This window comes from Lingula anatina, chromosome 3 (genome assembly GCF_051362555.1).
Source record: "Lingula anatina isolate TDL-2025a chromosome 3, LinAna3.0, whole genome shotgun sequence".
Classification (NCBI taxonomy): Eukaryota; Metazoa; Brachiopoda; class Lingulata; order Lingulida; family Lingulidae; genus Lingula; species Lingula anatina.
In genome coordinates, this window is record NC_141769.1 from 31566019 (window position 1) to 31585321 (window position 19303).

At 39.0% G+C, this 19303-nt stretch overlaps 1 protein-coding gene across 1 annotated transcript; it reads left to right on the forward strand.

Moving 5' to 3' along the window:
- Nucleotides 1–698: 698 nt before the first annotated feature.
- Nucleotides 699–17898, forward strand: LOC106165843 (LIM domain transcription factor LMO4). The gene is made up of 4 exons (XM_013544207.2): nucleotides 699–1047; nucleotides 3031–3412; nucleotides 11553–11802; nucleotides 14883–17898. The coding sequence occupies exons 1-4, from the start codon at nucleotides 1011–1013 to the stop codon at nucleotides 14889–14891; spliced, it is 678 nt and encodes a 225-aa protein (XP_013399661.1). The 5' UTR covers nucleotides 699–1010; the 3' UTR covers nucleotides 14892–17898.
- Nucleotides 17899–19303: the final 1405 nt, after the last annotated feature.

The window sequence follows — 19303 nt, forward strand, 5'->3', positions numbered from 1 at the left end:
GCGGTGATAGATCGATCTAAAAGTTGTGAGAACAGAGCCATTGATACGAGTTGAGGACTTTTGCACTATTTATTTTGGTCTTCTATCTTTGTTTGGATTCATTATGTAGTTGTGGATATGGAGGGAGCAATCCCCAGACCATGCACACCCCCCCCCCCCACTCTCACCTCTCCAACCCAAGGTTCTGTGTGTGGCAACATAATTTTTGTACACTTTTTATTCCTCATTTTCTCCTCTTTGAATATGAGTTTCCCAAGGCGTGAACCCATGCGTCTTGCTCACTCAAAAGACTCAAACTCTGCACGCTGCTATTGTAGCTTGCATGTCATGATATAATTCACCCAGATTTCAAACTAAATAACTACTTTGCACGGTTCGGTCATTTCATGAGGGTTAAATTGTTCACGAATCACGTTGCGTAAATTTTTATTAATCATGGAAATTGAAAAACGAAAGCAACGTTTATAATCGAGGATTTATCAAAATGTATTGTGCACACTTACGTAACGAACCACTATATCAAATCTGAATAATTTTGCAAATGATTCCATTAATGAAATTGCAACAAAACGATTTCTTTATCTCAATTTTACTAATGCAGAATATGATCCGATATACACGATAAACAAATGATATGAAACTTAATCTTATCATCATAAGCAGGTCCAGGTGGTCAAGGCCTGATTTTGACCAACGCGGGCGCTAGTCGCCGGCCCGAAGTGCACCGCACCGTGCAACGCCGCAGATTGCGACGCTGGCCTATTTTACCTCCGACACATGTTAGTCAGATGCTGATGAGCCCCGAGCCCTTAAGGGTGCGTGACAGGGACAGTGATAAACTTCTATTGCCTGTACTTCTATTTCATCAGTATTTCATTGCCAAGCGGGTCTCCTGTAACAGTCGAGAGTTGATTTAGTATCACTGCGTATGACAAAGGGGTGCGGGTACAGTCTATACGTGGTAATAAGACAACGGAGCTGAGAATCTCCTGTGTACGAGGAATTCGAGGATGGAGGGCACAGGCAGTGGGGAAGAGAGTCTGGACAGTAAGTGGAAGGGGTTGTTGTTGATAAAGAAGATTTATGGTAGCCTGAAGATACGTTAAGGGTACATTATACATGGGCATTGTCTGGATAGACCTCCTGTGCATAAAATTGCCCTCCAAGAGGCTAGGAAAACTCTCTCTCTCTCTCTCTCTTTCTCTCTCTCTCTCTCTCTCTCAAACATATTATTAGTGTAATTTGTCATGGATGGACGATAGCACCAGATAAGCCTCGTCACGACCTCTTATCGGCAAATAATCACTGTAATGCAAGGGAACTCCAACACGATTTTTACAACCCTGTGTTATGTATGTATGTAGAGCTGTTTTGACTATCACGATGATTAGGCTGGTGTAGATACATACTGATCCACCGTGATGAACAATCTGTTCCAGCTCCATTTATTTTACATGCGGGAGATGAATAATAATAATGCACTCGCAGATTGTTAGACGAATAGGTCATTTCCTCAGTCGAGAGGCATATGTAGTACACAGAGTTGCGTGCCCAGAATTTCGTGACGCTAGTTTTTGGCCCTTAGATTCTGCTCATTTATGTCAGCGCTGCTGTGATCAGTTCAGCGAGCCCCGACCTTGCTTGGCTCGCTGCTGATAATTATGCTCGGGTAATGATGCGCACAGAACACACGAGGCGCATAGTCATTTGAAAGCAAATAAAACTAACGAACGAAAGACAAAGAATATACTGACTTTTTATAACAAGGAAGTGTTGACTGTTTCGATCGATTAGGTTAGAGTTGGTTTTCTTTGCCCTTTTTTTTCTAAATGTTGGGTTCAAATACCTGCAAACAAGCTTCTGCAAACTAATGGGACTAGACGAATATTTAACTCCGAATTCGCGGGCTAGGTGGCGTAATTTAACATGATAGTCTGCTTCCGATCGAAGTGAACAAAATATATTCATATATATTAGCGCGACTGAAAGGGATAAGATAAGCGTGGGCTTGGTTGCAATTTTCAAGACGTTAGGATATGTGGTCTCATCGCCTTCCGTTGTTAATTAAAAAAGCCAGATGACAAGCGTGTGAATTTTCCTAAATCCCTTTCACGGACACCAACCCACTCGTTTTTGTCAAATCCTGAAGTGAGAAACTGGCTATTTGCACTTGATTTCGATCAAGTTTCTTAATTAACCCCGTTAAATTATGAGTTATTGACCAGTAGTCGAGTCTTTTGCGTTCACCTTTACCAAAATACACGTAAGAAAATGAAGCTGGATTTTTGCGCAGAAAGCACAGGGAAACTACTCCCAAACTACATGTAGGTGCCTCGGCTCATTTTTATCTCCTACCACGACCGTAACAATAAACCGTGTTGTTTGTAATACAAAATTAAAATTTTCCCAAACTATGACGAGCAAAGTGATAACGTTTTCAGTTCACTTATTTACCTATCATATATGGGGAGTTTAGTATGTTTGTGATCTGATATGATGCCTCAAAAGAGGCGTGGAGCGGCCTGCACAACATATTGAAGATAATATTGCACAAGTTACATTAGAATATTTTCACTGCAAAGTCAAACGGATGCAACAAGTTAATTTTTAATGTCACGGTAAATTATTAATAACCTGTTTAATGATGACAAAACAGGAAGCCAAAGTGAAAGATGTCGTAGAACCGACCTGGGAATGTCGAGACGACACCGCAGCGAACCTTCTCCTCAGAGACGCTGTGAAAGCGCAGCGAGCCAAAAAGAGGTCTGTTTACGGGTTTAATTGTTAGATCTCGCGTGCCTATCGATCTGGGGCAATTAATCGAATCCTCGGTCTCTACGACTGCTTTCAGACGTCGTCGCTGCTGTTAGTCAGTTTGTCAAACAGGAGTACTATACTACTGCCAGAGATAGGCAGAGTCTGCGCCTGATAAGGTGGAGAGAGAGGCCTGCAAATTAAGACCTGTGTATATTCTATCAGGAGACTTCCCGAGATGCCTTAAATTTAACCTCCTTCCTGCCTTCTTTCCAGCTATAAACGGCAGCGGCGGTATTGGTAGAGGTAGCACCAATAGCAGCAGCAGCATTGTCAGCAACAACAGCAACGGTAGCAGACCTTCGCCGGCGGAAGTACAGACCACAACCAGCACGCTTGACAACAGCTTCCTCAGCAGTCTAGGCCAGGCTAGCAGTAACAGTAGCAGCGTAGAACTAAGCATGGAGGGTTCCGGGAGCAGCAAGGCATGCGCTGGCTGTGGCGCCAGGATTGAGGACAAGTTCTTGCTTCACGCGCTGGACAGGTACTGGCACTTGGGCTGCCTTAAGTGCTCGTGTTGCCAAGCGCATCTCGGAGAGATTGGAACGTCTTGCTTCGCGAAGGCTGGGATGATTCTGTGTAAAAACGACTATATCAGGTAGGGGATTTTGTTGTCATTGTTGTTGTTGTTGTAATTATTCTGTCAATTGCGGTGTACTTGCCACAGTTTTAAGTTAATTTATGATAAACACGGTAGCATATAGTGCACATATTCAATACACATTTGTAAGGTTGACATGTTCCTCCAGGTGAGAGCCGGTTTTAATGTAAACTCTCGGTGTAGAGTTCTCCAATTGCACATAGTCTATCTGATCGCATTGAATTTGAAGCTCATTGCGTGTACTGCATCTCGTCAACATCTCAGTTGACCATCCAGGATAGATTCAACCATCATTATCTCTGCATTCGTCCAGTATATATTCTCCCTTTCGTTTCATGTTGTAACGATCAGGGACGTTAAAATGGTTAAAATTCTGAAGAAATATACCTCATGTATACCCTCATGTATACTCTCTCTCTCCTGTGTGTGTGTGTGTGTGTGTGTGTGTGTGTGTGTGTGTGTGTGTGTGTGTGTGTGTAGGATGGGGTCAGAAGGGTACTGAAATTATTTAAGAGTTTTTATTAAAATGGTGTAATTCTAGAAAATAATGTAAATCACAGAAAAATTGGCCAAAGGCAAACTAAACGAGTCATTAAATTGAAATTGTACTGCATGGATTGATTTAAAATGTGAAATTCACAATTATAAGCATAAAGTGAAATTAAATTTTACAAACAAAACGAAACCACGTCATGTGAGATGTTTAATTGAAAATTTACTCCATTCTATTTCATATTAACCTAATCCAACATATCGCAGTAACATTTAAACACTGTGTAGATGTGATACTCCATTCTAACCAAAGTATCAGCTATAACCACGGAAATAGTTTTATTTAAGCAGCAGTGAATGACGCAAACTGTGTTGATGACTTATTGAAGAAACAAAAACGGTTTTTGGTAGCTAAGGAAAGCACGTTTTTCGCATCATTAACACTATGTGAATTAAATACGCCATGTTTAAAGCATTTGGTTTCATAAGTTGCAAAGAAATTGAAGATTTGAGAGCCTGATAATGACGTTCATAATCAGGTTACTGTGACTGGATATAGTAAATACGTGTAGGACTAATAGAGTCGACACTTTGTATGAAACTAAAATGATTTCAAACGTGATTATAATCCATTTCTAGCAGGTATGTGGCGTGATTCACTTTCCCTCGTATACACGTTTAAAAGTCTTTTAAGTTAATGAATTGAAATTTTATTTTAAGCTCAAGTTAAGTCTTAAGTTAAGTGCCTTTTATTATATAATCGATTGTCAGCACATCACACTAGAAAGAAACAAAGGAAGCGATGTCGCTGGATCAAATATTAATTTTATATGTGACCGTGTATGTTTCACCACATATTTGCCAACTTTTCCAGGAATTTTTTTAATTGCATTTTTAATATCGCCCACGTCCTTAGAATTGTCCAATTTTATTTTCATTTGCCGAGTTTTTTTTTAAATCTCAGGCAAACTTGACATAGAGGCGGATATGTTACTCCAGGTATGACCTGCGAAACGGCGCTACTTTCATAGGCAGTCTTCATCAACCCTCTGATACCGGTATCCTAAAATAGTGTACAAATTTAAACTATTAGCAGTAATTTTATAACAGACTACTGGCACCCCCTGTGATCAGAGAGTAGTAGTATTCATCAGGTTTGAAAAAGGCATCACAGTAGAAATAAAACGCTACTTAAACCATAGAATCAACACTGTGTTACCCCCCCCCCCCCCACCCCATGCCACAGCCTCTTACAGACCCTGTGATCGAGTCCGCAGTCCAGGCCATCAGATTAAGACTACGGTGCAGAGCATTTGAAAAGTCATCTGAAGCACTGCTGTGGGATCACATAACTGAACCACATAGAAAAAGCTAAATGACATTTTGAAAAATGCGTCTATCTGCCCATTAATGTTTTATACATTCAATCCTCTACCCCCAAAAATAGTGGCCTTGTCTCGCTGTCGCCCGCATCACTAGTGAGATGTTTGCACAAAAGTGGACTTCATTAAACTCAATTTCCGCTTTGCAATGAGATCCAATACTCGAGTTGAGGGTTGAATACACAACACGGCCGTAGCACGGGGCTGCAGTGAAGCTCCACCATATACTGGAGATCTCATTTGTCAATGCTCAAAATAACACGGGAAATCCTGATTGTGGCACTATATCCGACTTCAAATTGATGTTTTCTGTGTGTTGTAGATCACATAACTCTCCATTAATGTACTCATGCTATCCCTATTGTAATTTAAACAGAACTGCATTTAAATCGTATTGAGAATCGCGCTTTGTACGGCTACTTTGGCCCTTGGACCTAAATAGAGCCACAGTGGATGCAGAAGCACGCTTTGAAGGCACACTGTTCAGACAGTGCACACACAAGTGCGCTTTGTACAGCCACTTTTGCGACAGTGCATATCAATTTTGAATCAAACGCGCTTTTGACAACCAGTGCTTTCGATTTAACAGATGCAACTAATTTCCCTTTCCAAATGACTGGGTTTCTTTACAGAAATTCTCCTTCCATTCTCAAGTACGAATTCAATCTATATTAAGTGCATTAAGTTAGATTATGAAGACATATCGCAGCGAGTTTTGCCTGTAGATATATTATATTCTAGAGTGGTAGCTATTGATTCACAGGCCGTTGTCTATCGCAAATTGAATCTCAAAGAAAGCAATAAAATAATTGAACATTTAATAGCTTTCATAATGCAGCCCCGAACATTGATTTTGCACAGGGAGCAGAGCGGTCTGTGTAGTTTCAATTAGGCCCATTCCCCTTCATAGGAAAACACGTTGTACGACAGGGTGAGCGGGGTAATACAAGATACAGCTTCCAGGGCTAGATGCTTTTATGAAGCGCTTGAAAGTTTTGTTCTGTTTTTTTCTTTTTTTTTAATTTTTAATTTATGTCAGCAACAATTTTTGTGCTGATGCGTCGCGAGCATCAACCTATTTTGTTTTACATTTTTGATATTGTTTTCATTACATTTCGAATTTTCGTGTGAAAATGGTCCACTGTGAGCATAGTTATAAAAGTTACAGTCAGCTCTGACGGAAGGTATACAGTTAGATTTTTTCTAGTGACGGGTTCATTCCAGGCCTCGAGTTTATTTATAGTGTATATATATGTACTGCTGCCATTGTTCGTCTCCGTTGTCACAGAGTATCATCTTCTTCACATGACAGGTCATGTATCTTGCTATCATATTCTATTTTGTACATGGGTTATAATTGCTATAGCAGTAGACCCTTTTTTTTACAAAAATAGCCTGGCTCTTTCTTCGATTTATTATTTTACTGATTTGTCGCTTTTTAAAAAGCCAGTGCGTTTATAGAATGTCGACCAGGGTAACGCCCAACATACCCGGATAAAGCGCGATCTTAGGTATCGAGGCAAACCCTACGCCATTTGTATCGCTTAAGATGCGGTCCATTTGAGAATAGTGTGAATGTAGCCTACACAGATTTTCTTTGCATAAATCAGCACCAGAAAAGGCGATATAAACATGATATATTTTTTATCAAGGGAAAGCTGAACTTGTAATAAAACCCATTCTATGCCCGAGAAAAGTGGGGGAAATTACTCTGCCAATGCTAACAATAGGGAAGATTAATGCTTCATAAAAAACTCTTCCTTATAAGCCTGGAGAACGCTGCATATGTCTACGTGTCCGTGTTTGTTTGGGGCTAATTTGATTTGCTTGGGCGTTTTACAGCTTGCTCGTGGAATTGAACTTAAATCGGAAATCATTTAGTTTTATTTATTTTTTATTAGATAGGTGTCCAGGATATTTTTTCTCCTGTTATTTTTAATAAGAGTATCGTTGTACGTTGCTATTGGAATGATGCCTCTTGACCCTTCCTGGAAAAATAAACAATACAAACAACACAAACCAACAAAGATAACTTTTATTTTCAGTTTCAGACTTTCTTTTTAACTCACCTAATTAACCGTCCTCTTTGTTATTTCTCACAAAACGATATTTAACGGATCATTTATAACCACGTGAGTGGCGCAGGAAGTGAGACAAGAATTGAGAAAGGTTGTTAATCTGTTCTAGAATAATCTCTTCTTTGGCTGCAAAAAATATCGTTGATCAGAAAGCGTTCCATGTTTTCGTTGGCTTTTTAAGACCAACGTCTCATCAGACGCCTCTGCGAATTTCAATCACTTCTGATAAAGGAGACAATTGCATCAATTTGATCAAACCAATTAAAGGAGTGCTTGACTTGCCACTTAATAGCACGATGCGAACGCCAGGTGGATTAAATTGGGATTAAGAGCCTATCTTTGCTGACGAGTAAATTAGGGCTAAGAATTCTGAGGTCGGATTCCTAACACATTCCATTATTTAGCAAGAGAAAGCTACGGCGATGAAACTTTGTTCCACTCATCAGACAGTGACACTGAAGTCATCATTATCAATCTATGCGTGGAGACAACAGGAAGGCCATATCTATTTGCTAGTGTACTTCATGAAACATAATAAAGTGCCTCTGTTAAAATTGGAGACTCTCCTTTGCTCGTCCAGCTTATCGTACAAACAGACGACAAAATTATTATCGATCGTTCTTGTGACAGCAGGCTAGACACAATTTGCGAGGAGGAGACAATAAAATAATCACTTACTAATTGACATAGTAACTGATCTTGATTTGGACGAAAGGGGTGTAATTTGTTCTGCCTTTCTCAAAGTGCGCTTGTAGATCTTCCGAATAATGGTGGCCTCGTGCAGTGTGCATGTGTGTGTGTGTGTGTGTGTGTGTGTGGCAGAGAGAGAGAGAGAGAGAGAGAGAGAGAGAGAGAGAGGGGGAGGGGAGGGGATGCCACACGATGCTGTGTAGCTAGGGGCCTTGACGCTAGGACCCGTCAAATCATTTTTTCTTAGTGTGGAAGTAACTTTCTGCGTACGGCGTTGACTTAATTAACTGAACCCTCTCTTCCGCTCTAATACCTTTGATACTGACTCTTACGATAAATTAAATCTACAAACTACCAAGATTGACTTGAATTAAGCCTTAGAAATTTGGGAGTATTTCTTCATTAATTCGCCGTGTGTTGCCAATAAGACAGTGATAAGTCCCATCGGAAGAAATTAATATTATCACCTGTCTATAGAATGGGAAACTGACATTTGTAATCGTCGTAAGGGGCAGCTAATATCAGGACCTGGCACAGAGCTCTGTATAAAACATTATTAATTATCGTCATTCCTATGCCGGGCACGAAGGCGTAAGATAAGGACATAGATTGTGGGCAGGAGTGTACTGAAATAACGAGCCGCCTGATAGACAGCGATTCAGGTCCTGCATAAAAGTTATACAAATCGGCTCTGAAGGCGCTATCGCATTAACCAGGCTCAAATTTAATTTTCCGATAATGAACCCAATTAGTTTCCCGTCTGATGTGTAAACAATGGTTAAATGCTGTTTACGCGCTGTGTTCGTATTCTGCTCCACGTTACCTAGTGTTACATTAGGTACTTAACCTGTTCGACCCCCATGTGACGCTTTTCCATTTATTTTATGTTTCAAGGATACTAGCTTGCCTCCGGCACGATGATGGAGAAATTTGATAGAGAAAAAAAAATACGAAGAAGACGAGACGAAATAAGGCTCATATATGTGAAATCTTTTTGTCCATCCATTCTCTCGCTCTCTCTCTCAACTCACATCAAGTCGACCCGTTGTTTATTTCTGATAAAAGAAGGCCCAGCAAATTATTGCCTGCTCTAAAACAATAAATTGTTCGCCGAAGGGACGTCAGCTCATGATGCGTGCGACAGTTCCCACGGAGCGTGTGAAATAAATCCACCCTCGACACCAGTGAGAATGACGTAATTTCCATACTCTTTTCGCTATTGGAGTTCACTTCAAAATAATCAAGACCCAGTAGCCGTAATATTTTACGGACTCTTCTTGTTACTGAAGAAGACACGAGAGTTGCGTTCAGAACGGTTTTCACAAAAATCACTGCAGGTTCAACTTGGGGGCATTTTCATGCAATCGACCCCACTTGTACTTGCCGTTTGGGTGGGGAGAAACATGCAATCAAGAACCAGTCCCGTAGCCAGCAATTTAAAAGGGGGGGTTCTTTTTCTGAAAAAAAAGTGGACCATTTACCATGACACCGTCATGTACCTAAATAAAATTTTACTCAGAGGGGACCTTTTGCAGGCAAAAAGGGGGGGGGGGGGGGGGTTCTTTAGAACCCTTCAAACCTCCCTGGCTAACCTAAGAACGGAAGAATCAAGCGTCCTTTTTTCCTTCACTTAGAACTTGAGGTGTTTAGGTGTTTTTTATTATAACGTCTTTGAACGCGGTGCACGTCCTCCCTGTTCAAGTGGAAGGTAAAAAGAGTGAACGCCACTTTATGTTCAGCACACTAGCCCCACTAGCACTGCGTGTGTGACAGGGCGGCGTTTATTTATACAAAGGTATCAGAGCCGAAGAGTAAGAGTGATGAGCGAAATTGCTGGCTCTATCTTTCGAGAAAATATGAGGCAATCTCACGCACTGTTAAGTCCAATAATTAGGGAAAAGAGAGGTTAATGTTTCTTTACGCTAAAATTGAAGAGGTGAACTGGTAGAGCGCCTCTATAATGCCAATATATTTGCCAGATCTAATTTAAAGCCTGAGCAAAAAAGGAAAGAAAATCCCTTTTTAATTTGTCGGTTATACAAATAAACACTACCATTAAAAGTGTTTTTGGCATAATTTCAGATAATAATTTTGGGAAAACTGTTCATATATGGGGCATTCTCATATTTTGATAGTTGCCTCTCATGAGTCTCTATGCTAGAGCACCAGTAGATTTACTAAAAAGTATTTAGAAGCATTTACAATAAAGCTGCTGCCGCAGAGGCATCGGCATATTACTCCAGAACCCGATAAACAGTTCACTGCTTTCGTGGTTTAAACCACTCTCGTTATCATGCGTGGAGTTAATAACTGTTATATATTGACTGTCGATGCCAATATCTTTAACTTAATTAAGATGGAATTACACTCTGGTTAATTGGCAAATATTTGCGCCCACTGTGGCTGTGACATGTTATTTTAATGACAGAGACAGTTAATTGGGCTCTGGCTAGGAGATTACACTATCAGACGATAACTTTGTACTCCAAAAATGACTTGTTTCTTTCGTTGTATTTCCAAAATTGGCAATATGAGTTTTACTATGTACATTTTGTAAAATCTGTTTGTTTCGTTGTACAGATTTATTTGCCCACCGAATGCACATCTATGTAACAATCCGCAGCACAAATGTTTCTTGTTAATCTTATGAAAATTTGAGAAATGTGAGATTGGAAAGACTATTGAATAATTACGCTTCTTCTCACTCACGATTTCAATACTTGCAAAACAAGAACCAAAACTAAAGAAAAACTAAATAGGCGAAACAGTTTGCCCAAGTACTTTTCGAAGTTCGGTTAAAAAAAAAAATTCACCTATCGTTCGAATCGCCACTTTTTTCAACTCTTGTTTCGCGAGCTAGGAGTGTGTTAGAGGCGCAAATTGTCAGATAATTTCCGTCTCTCAGCGGACTTAAATCGGTAAGTGCAACACGTAGGTCCCAACTTCTGGGCCGGTTTGGCAGCGTTCCTTCCCACTGACGGCACTGGTTCGGCTTCATTGCTGACGCTGATCACTAAAAGCTATCTGCCATTTAGTTTATTGCCATGAGTCTTAATTATCTCCAATTACCCCAAAGAAACGCAGAGGAGCGCTTTGTTTTAACTCTCTGTAGAGTTATGGAAAGTACGTTTATTATTCTAGAAGAATCAGCAACAGCATCTGTTGCTCTTTGTCCAAGTTGAGTTACAAAAATGTTCAACGAAACAGAACAAAAGCAAAACATGAATGTGTTATCCACGGTGCGTTAATGAAAATATAAAACATTTTATAACATAATATGTATTAACTTAGTAGTTTCTCCTTAGAATGGACTCTTAATATGTACCCTTATAGTGTGTACATAATTAAGTTCACCAGTAACTGTATATATACAAATAGACACATTTCTTTGTGCATCTGTTATACATTCTGCATCTTTAGTATATTGCTTAAAAAAAGAAACGCATGCCAAGTGTTCATTTGTTTAAAATTCTTAAATTTTGTCGGTTTTTCTAGGTTATTTGGCGCTGGTGGTACATGCGCAGCCTGTGCCCAGCCCATCCCCGCCAGTGAACTGGTAATGAAGGCTCAAAACAATACTTATCACCTCAAATGCTTTGCTTGCGTCCAGTGTGGCACTCAACTGGTGCGTGGCGACAAGTTCGGCCTGATCAACGGGAACCTTATCTGTGAACACGACTATCCAAACTTCGTCAAAGGAGGACACGCGCACGCGCAGCCCACGAATATGAGAGCCAATCATAAGGTATGTTTTGAGGTATTTTCTTGTACATTTCTTAAATTCAAAACGTGCCCCGATTCTAATTATGGTGTTAAAAGATCCTGCAGTATAGATATTGCGGCAAATTTTGCGTGAATTTAATGTCGGGCTCTGCCATATTTGTTTCTCGGGGCAAATTTTGTATTGCAATTCCCAAACACAGAAAAAAAAACTGAATAAAGCAACACCACTTGTGTACAGTGTCGGTAATTATCATGGCCGTAGAATTCTGTGCATGGGTTTCTTGGAGCAAGCATAAATTTATACTGACAACCAGAGTTATTACAATCGTCTTGCATGCAAGTGACATTTGAGTATTTTGTTATGAAATAATTAGCACATTTATACAATCGGCATGCTAGGATTTCACCGAAGGATTGCAAAAAGATTTCAGTAATTTTCTTGCTGTCATGCAGGTTCGATCGTGATACGGTACAAGAAGAAATCCAATCAGCCGAAGTCACAAAACGTTCCTGTCTTTTGGAATCATTTCTCTTTGTTCTACACCTGCTGACTCGCGACAAGTGAAACCCAGGCGGTTTCGTTTTATAATCAGTTTAACGTTTCATCGCATGCTCGCTTTTATTAGAAAAGAACTACTGACGGGGATTGGTGCTATATTTATAATGTGCCGGTCTGCAATGAGCATATCTTATATCAAACTACACCAAATAAGTGTTTTTCTTCGTGCAGAAATTAAATATCAAATGTGCGCAAAAGGTTAAGCCAATGTTGTTCACAAACGGAAAAATTCTTTTTATGGAAATTTTCTGTTTTGTGAAATCTTAAACCGCATAGTGCCATGGTTTCAAATGAAGCCTTTAATAAGATGAACAGAATATCTCATTAGATAACCACACTACCTATGACATTGATTAACAAATACATCAAGAAGTATCCAATTTGTTATTGACCATAATTTGATACGCGTTAACTTTTTTTCGTCATCACAACGGAAAAACAATTATTTCAGCGAATAAGTCGTTTCGGTTATCTTTCTGAAACACATATTTGTTTTAATCCGTTGTTAATATCAGTCTGTGAAAAAAAGGATGAACATGTAAAGATAGTTTGATAAAAGAATGTATAATGTTTACATATTTCATCACGTGGCTTTGACGTTATGCAGGACTGGACTGCAGTCTTTTTTCAACAGGGTGCGACTTCAGTTTTATCGTTTGAAACAAGTCAGCATAGATATACCCTCTATACCATCATATTTAATTCGGGACTTTTCCTCTGACTTTTCATTCATCTCGAGACACATCTGTGAATATCAAGTGAAAAATTAATCTGTGGCCCTGGTAGAGGGCAGCATAAACACAGGTATTTGACGACGTCCGAGGCAGCACACTGAGACCCTATAACAAAATGGCCTCTGCTTCTTAAAACGAGCCCTGTTTCTCCTTCCTTCAATATAATACGTCCGATCACGTGAAAGAGTGCTTTTTTCACGATCCCATAGTAGTTTTGCAAAGTAATCGCAGGGGCTTGCCGTGTCAGTGGTCTATGTTCTGGGTATTTTCATTTCGTTTTCAGTTAATAATTGAAATCAATTTTTCGTATTATATGGCGCGGAAGGTCGATAATTATTAGGTTAAAGAGGCAAGAGAAAATAACCTTGGAGTGTTTCTACATATATAAACAATATCCGATGAGTCTTAATTGAATTGTTTCCCCACAAATGTGGCCGGCGGGTCATTCGCTCTATCTGTAATAAGAAGAGAGTGTTTAAGATTGCCTCCGCAGAAAGAAGCAATCCCATTTTCACGAGGAAGTTTTAATCATTTTTATTGCATTAGTCCCACGATGATATATGCACAAATGTGCGTTCGGCTGGGTTGAGAGTAATTTAAAAAACGGCTCTGGAGAACCGTTCGAGATGCATTATCGGGTACCCGCCATAGCAAACGTCGTGTTCTTGTGAGTTAGTTGTTCTCACAGCTCATCTCCCAGTCTTAACAGCTTGTCTTCAAGGGTAATTCAATGTGTACCGAGTAGTTGGAGATAAAATAAATTTATATTTCACTCCGCACCGGTGCAGGTCAGGTCTCTAACCTTAATGCCTGTATTTCGTCTGATTTGTGCTAGAAATCTCCATATACTGACAGGGAAATGCGGCTTTTATTTAGAAGGAATGTCGGGGACAGAAACTTCGAGTGATGGACTTCTGCCTTATTGCTCTCTTAGGCCAGAAAATCAATATCTGGACCGTATTAAGAAACGTAAACGTTTGGACCCGTTGACAAAAGCGCAACCCGTCAACGTTCCGTTGCAACTACTTTACTTGACATCCACAACCGAAAACGAGTGTGTTTTATGCCTACACTGACGCTTTCTCATTACTTCAATTTTTTGTATTTTAAAAATCTTTTTTATTTTTAATAAATTGATTAAATGATTTTCTAATTTAATTATTATTATTATTATTACTTCTTCGTTCACGTTGTTTTCTCTCCAATGGTTTAGCGACCAAGACACGTAGCTATGACGCAGATCATTAGTCGCATACTGCACAAACCTCTGCCCTATACCGTTTCTTGCAGGGTTTTTTGGTCCCGTATGATGCCACAGAGTGCCGACAGTCTCGTTTTTATGCTGTAATGGATGATCTTCATTAAAAAAAATTAAAAACCAAAGATTCTTCTTTGTTGTATAAAAAATTCTCTAAATAGCACTCAAATGTTTGGAAGTTTTTTTATGTAGACCAAAAGGCTCTTCTCTCATAATTTCAATGTCGTTTACAGGAATCACGGCTCGCCCAGAGAAAGTGATTCTGTGTCAACCAATGTATTGCCATATTTCCAACTTGTGCCAAATAGTTATGATTTATATTCAGAAATTAAGCTAATGAACAATTTTGTTCATTTATTGCCAAATTGTTTTATTGTTCTGTACAGAGGAATGCCTTAAACATCGAGTGACGATCGACAGATGTGGCGTGAGAGCACGGGTGTTTCTTTGGGACATCTAACTAAACCGTTGTGTACAAATTATGAATTGTATAATCTTCAATTAAGCTCAATTTTTCTTTCATATGTTAAATTACCTCTATTTAATTTTAGGTTTGCTGATATAAGACATGGTTGTTGACGCCAACCGTCCCACGGTAGCACTACTGTCCAGGTTGGTAATTTGGAGGCGTTACTTTGAAGGAGGAACACTATATCCACTCGGCAGGAAGACCGCGCTATAGTGGAACACTAATGCACTTGGAAGAACAATAGTCTTTCCTATCACACTTGTTTGTTTGTCTGTGGTACTGTAAAGCACTGCGGTTTGAGTGAACTGTGAGACGTAACATTGTTTTGCCGCCAACCAAGTCGAAGAAAAGGGTCAGACGCTATGACATGAATGCTTCTGTACATTAAAATGATACTCCTTTATCTTGGCAAGTTTCACGAGGACCTGGACACAGATACAGGTATTATCTAGACGCCTAGGAGCATTGTAAAGGTTGACGATATTCTGGAAAGATAAAGGCTGTCGACAAAGAATACAGCACGCAGAACCCGATGCCGCAACGCTCAACTTTCTTTAGCGTGATGGTTATGATTAAATGAGAACAATAAGAATACTGTTACTTTCTATATGTGAAACTGAATACCTCATGTATCCAAGGACAAAGAGAAGAAAAGCAAGTTTGATCAAGAGAAAAATGCAAGAATTTATTATATGCAAAGGATTGTAGCTTTAATAAGTCGCAGACCGCGTTCAGCACGGTTTTGACAACTAACTTCAGGAAGCAAACGCTTGCATACATCCACGCTGTGAGCCGCCCCTGTAACCTTTGACCTTTGCGGTCAATTTTGATAGGGTGGGCTAATTATTGGAAAACGTGGGCCTTGAAGCGTGGTCTAGACGTTGATTGCCATGGCTTGCGTTTTATAAAATCTGATCTTATTGAATCCTAACAGTTGTAAACCTGTTCTGCGACTGCCAACTTGTCCTCTCCAATGGTGGCTCAAGGGAATTCGGGAAGACTTTTTAAAAATATATTTTCGTTACGTATGATAAAAATGCCAATGCATCTTGATACGTGTGACAGAAAAGGTATTTTTCTTATGTTGTTCCGTACATTTGCCAGCATTTTCTGTCTACTAATATGATCAGATTCTTGAGGAAAAAGAGCAACTAATATTGGATTTTGAAGCAGAATTACCGACCGTTTTCAAAATCGAATTTGTAATTCAAACCAAAACTAATAATCAGACACGATTTATTGGACTCTGTCACTAATATCCCTCCCTTATTTCTTTATCGTGAATTATGGCAAAACTCGCCTAATCATTAGGTCACTGTTATTATGATAGCATGACTTGAATGTCATTTTTATCCCGGTGTCTCGTACGGGAGAGTCCCCTGTCGTATAGGGCCCGGTTCCTATGGATTTGTACAGGCAAGTCCCGTTCTAAATTTGACACACTGACGTCACGATAACTCTAACCTGTATGAATGAAACGAAGGGCGGATTCTCAAGACCCTCTGTTTTATAACGTCGGTCACACCAAGTGGCTTTCAATCATTATTTTGTAAATAGGAGCTTTTTTTTTAGCAAATTTATATTAACATGGCAGAGGAAATTTGCGGATTGTAGATGGTTTATTGGAAAGATTTTAAAACAGTAGACATTGTCTGGTGCTTCACAATTTGCTTTTCATCTCAAAAGTTCTTTTAGTTAAAGGATAACACTAGGGCTTGTTTTCAGTTCCAGATTGCTTCCTTTTTTTGTTCTGGCCTCTCCAATTTTCCGTAGACTTTTTGAAGCATTCCAATGTACTGGTTGGCCAACTTTTTATTAAAGCATTGAGGAACATGTCAAACAGCATTAACGTTAAGGACTTGGTGAATTATTTATATTGAGTATATTGTTGATAGACCTTGCTGTATATATAGATAATATCATTATTTATTTTTGTGAAATTGCCAAAGGTGAGGAATGTGTTATGTGTAAGTGCTTATTGTAGGTAGTTGTTAAATCACCGCACTTGCGTGTACTTGAATCATTCAGCCATATTAGAAGATATTTAGTTGGATAGGTATTCCCAGTTTAATACTGCAATTTTTGATGCATCGGTGTTACATATACCGAAACAAGTATAAATAGATTTTTGCTCATCTCATTCAGAAATTCATTATACCTGTTGGTTCTCGTGTACGGTGTATGCATTTTAAGTTAATTCATAACTGTTTCATTCAGTAACGTTGTAACACTTCATTATCCCACGTTTAAACTTAAAACCAGCAAAAGATGATCACCGTGTTCGGTAAAATCATTTAGTAAATTTAGTAATTGACAAAATTTCCTTCGGAGTAAGGTATTTTAGTCACTTCAGATTGTTTCACTCAATCATGTCTTGGTACAACCATTGCCCCCTTGGTGTGGGGTTTGGGGCCTGCTCAAGGGCCCGGAAAATTTTTTGGTAATTTGGAGAGCCAACAGTGCCCCTTGGTACGGTTGAGAACTATGATTTAGCTAGTCAAAATTCTAATTTCAAGAGGGGAATATTGGTGTGGTATATATTTTTCAGAAACTGCCACTGATTGTAACGACCGAACCAAAGCGTATATGACAATATATAAAGTTGGCCGACGTTATTGAGTGCATTGTAACTCCATATCCATAAATTTTGGTATGTTGGTTATAGTGTTGTGCAGTATTTTAATTACATGTGCCGCACAGGTAACAGTCCATATTAATTTTGTTATCGTGGTTTATATCTACAGAGCATTTTGCGTTTGTTTTTTTTTCTTACAAATTACATAAAAGTTGCCGTTGGATACGCAGATATTATGGGGACGTTGAAGTTATTGTAAATCTTTGAAATCAATGGACTTGGCCATGTTTGTTTGGGCCCGGTTATTAGTACTGGTTTAAAGCAATATTTTGTCATTTCTCATAATAATGTAAGGTACTTAGTCTTTATATTTTGCCCCCAGATGCTCATTATTATTAAGTGGTATTCCAGCCGGGTATTTTTTACATGTGGTGTGTAACTTCTTTGTGAATACATCAGTTATTGCTCGAATTCATATTGTTGATAAATGTTGTTTTCAAATAAACAATCGAAGAAAATATGAGGGTGACATTCGTTTTGTTTTTTTCTGTAGGCCTACAGTAGGCTACAATCACCAGCACCAGTACCTTTGAAACTGAACAACCACCAGGAACGAATTACCAGTATATTCTTTATTAATTTATTTCCTATTTGATATTTTCTTTTTCGGTTATTTGATACGTAGAGCTGTCGAAGATATCTACATTGTATCTTTCTCTGGTGGCATATTATAATGAAGAGTGCGGTTTCTTTGTAAGGCGCACCTTGGGCACATCCTGTTGAGGCATATGTTAATAAGAACTAAGCAATTATTCAAGCATTGCCAATATATATATATATATATATATATATATATATATATATATATATATATATATATATATATATATATATATATAAATGAAACAAAACCGAACTATATTTGATAAGTACTAGGTTTTATTGAGAAATGATGTAAAACAGTTATCGAAAGCCGGTCCTTTATTTTTGGTCCACTGTATAGAAGTCAGTGAGATCTGAGTAGCTGTACTGGGCCAAGTACGACTCAGCTCGGTCAAGGTCTAGGTGAGGCCGCCATACTAACTGTTTCTATAAGTAAATGACTTGTCAGTCCTGAACTCCAGAGGAAAAAAACGTTTAAAACACTTTCCTGTGCTGGTTACGCTTTATTGGCCTATGAAGAGAGCGACCGGCAGCGAATTAAAAACGATAGAATCGTTGTTGTAAGTGGTGACGCAATGTTAAACATAACCGGTTTAGAAATATTCTAGCTGTCTGGAGTGGGAAATTTGATCAGGGGAGGCACAGGAAGAATATGCTGCCAATTTTTGCTAAACAGATCCAATAATTGTAATGTCTTTTACTACCTTGGTTTACCCTGGGAGACTCCAGCGTGATTCAGTTTAAGCAAGGTCACTTGCCAGACCAGCCAGTCGAGACTCTGAAACAAAGAAGTTTCAACTGATACAGCGCAGTAGTGACTATCATTCGTAGAAGACGCAGTATTGATATAAAAAAGGTCCATGTTACTGTATTCCCTCTTAAGTTTTGTGCCTCCCTTGTATAAACATTTATGTGTAGAAATTTAAAGTGAAAGGCGATTGAGTGAGGAGCCTAAAAAAAGTATTTTTAAAGATACAGGTATCAACAGTCGCATTAGTGGAAAATCAAACAAGGATGGAAACAGGTCTGAAGTGAAATATTGCAAAAAACAAGTATTGCTGATTTTTGTAAGTTTAATTGAACTGTAGTTCAAAGTTTTACATTTAATACGCCACACTGTGTACACATTTAACAGACGTCTGGGTGGTCTAGTTCTTTGGAATCATTATATTGCCAATTAACCGCATTTGAGGCAACTTTTTGCTCTACGAAATGTCAAAGATTGATACATTAGTGAAATAAAAAAAACTTTCCAACCTGCACTG

Excerpts from the sequence above, each read along its gene's own strand:
- LOC106165843 (XM_013544207.2), top strand. The coding sequence starts at position 1,011 with ATGGAGGGCACAGGCAGTGGGGAAGAGAGTCTGGACA. Across the intron at positions 1,048-3,030 it reads TGGGGAAGAGAGTCTGGACA|CTATAAACGGCAGCGGCGGT; the intron begins GTAAGTGGAAGG and ends CCTTCTTTCCAG. Across the intron at positions 3,413-11,552 it reads TGTAAAAACGACTATATCAG|GTTATTTGGCGCTGGTGGTA; the intron begins GTAGGGGATTTT and ends CGGTTTTTCTAG.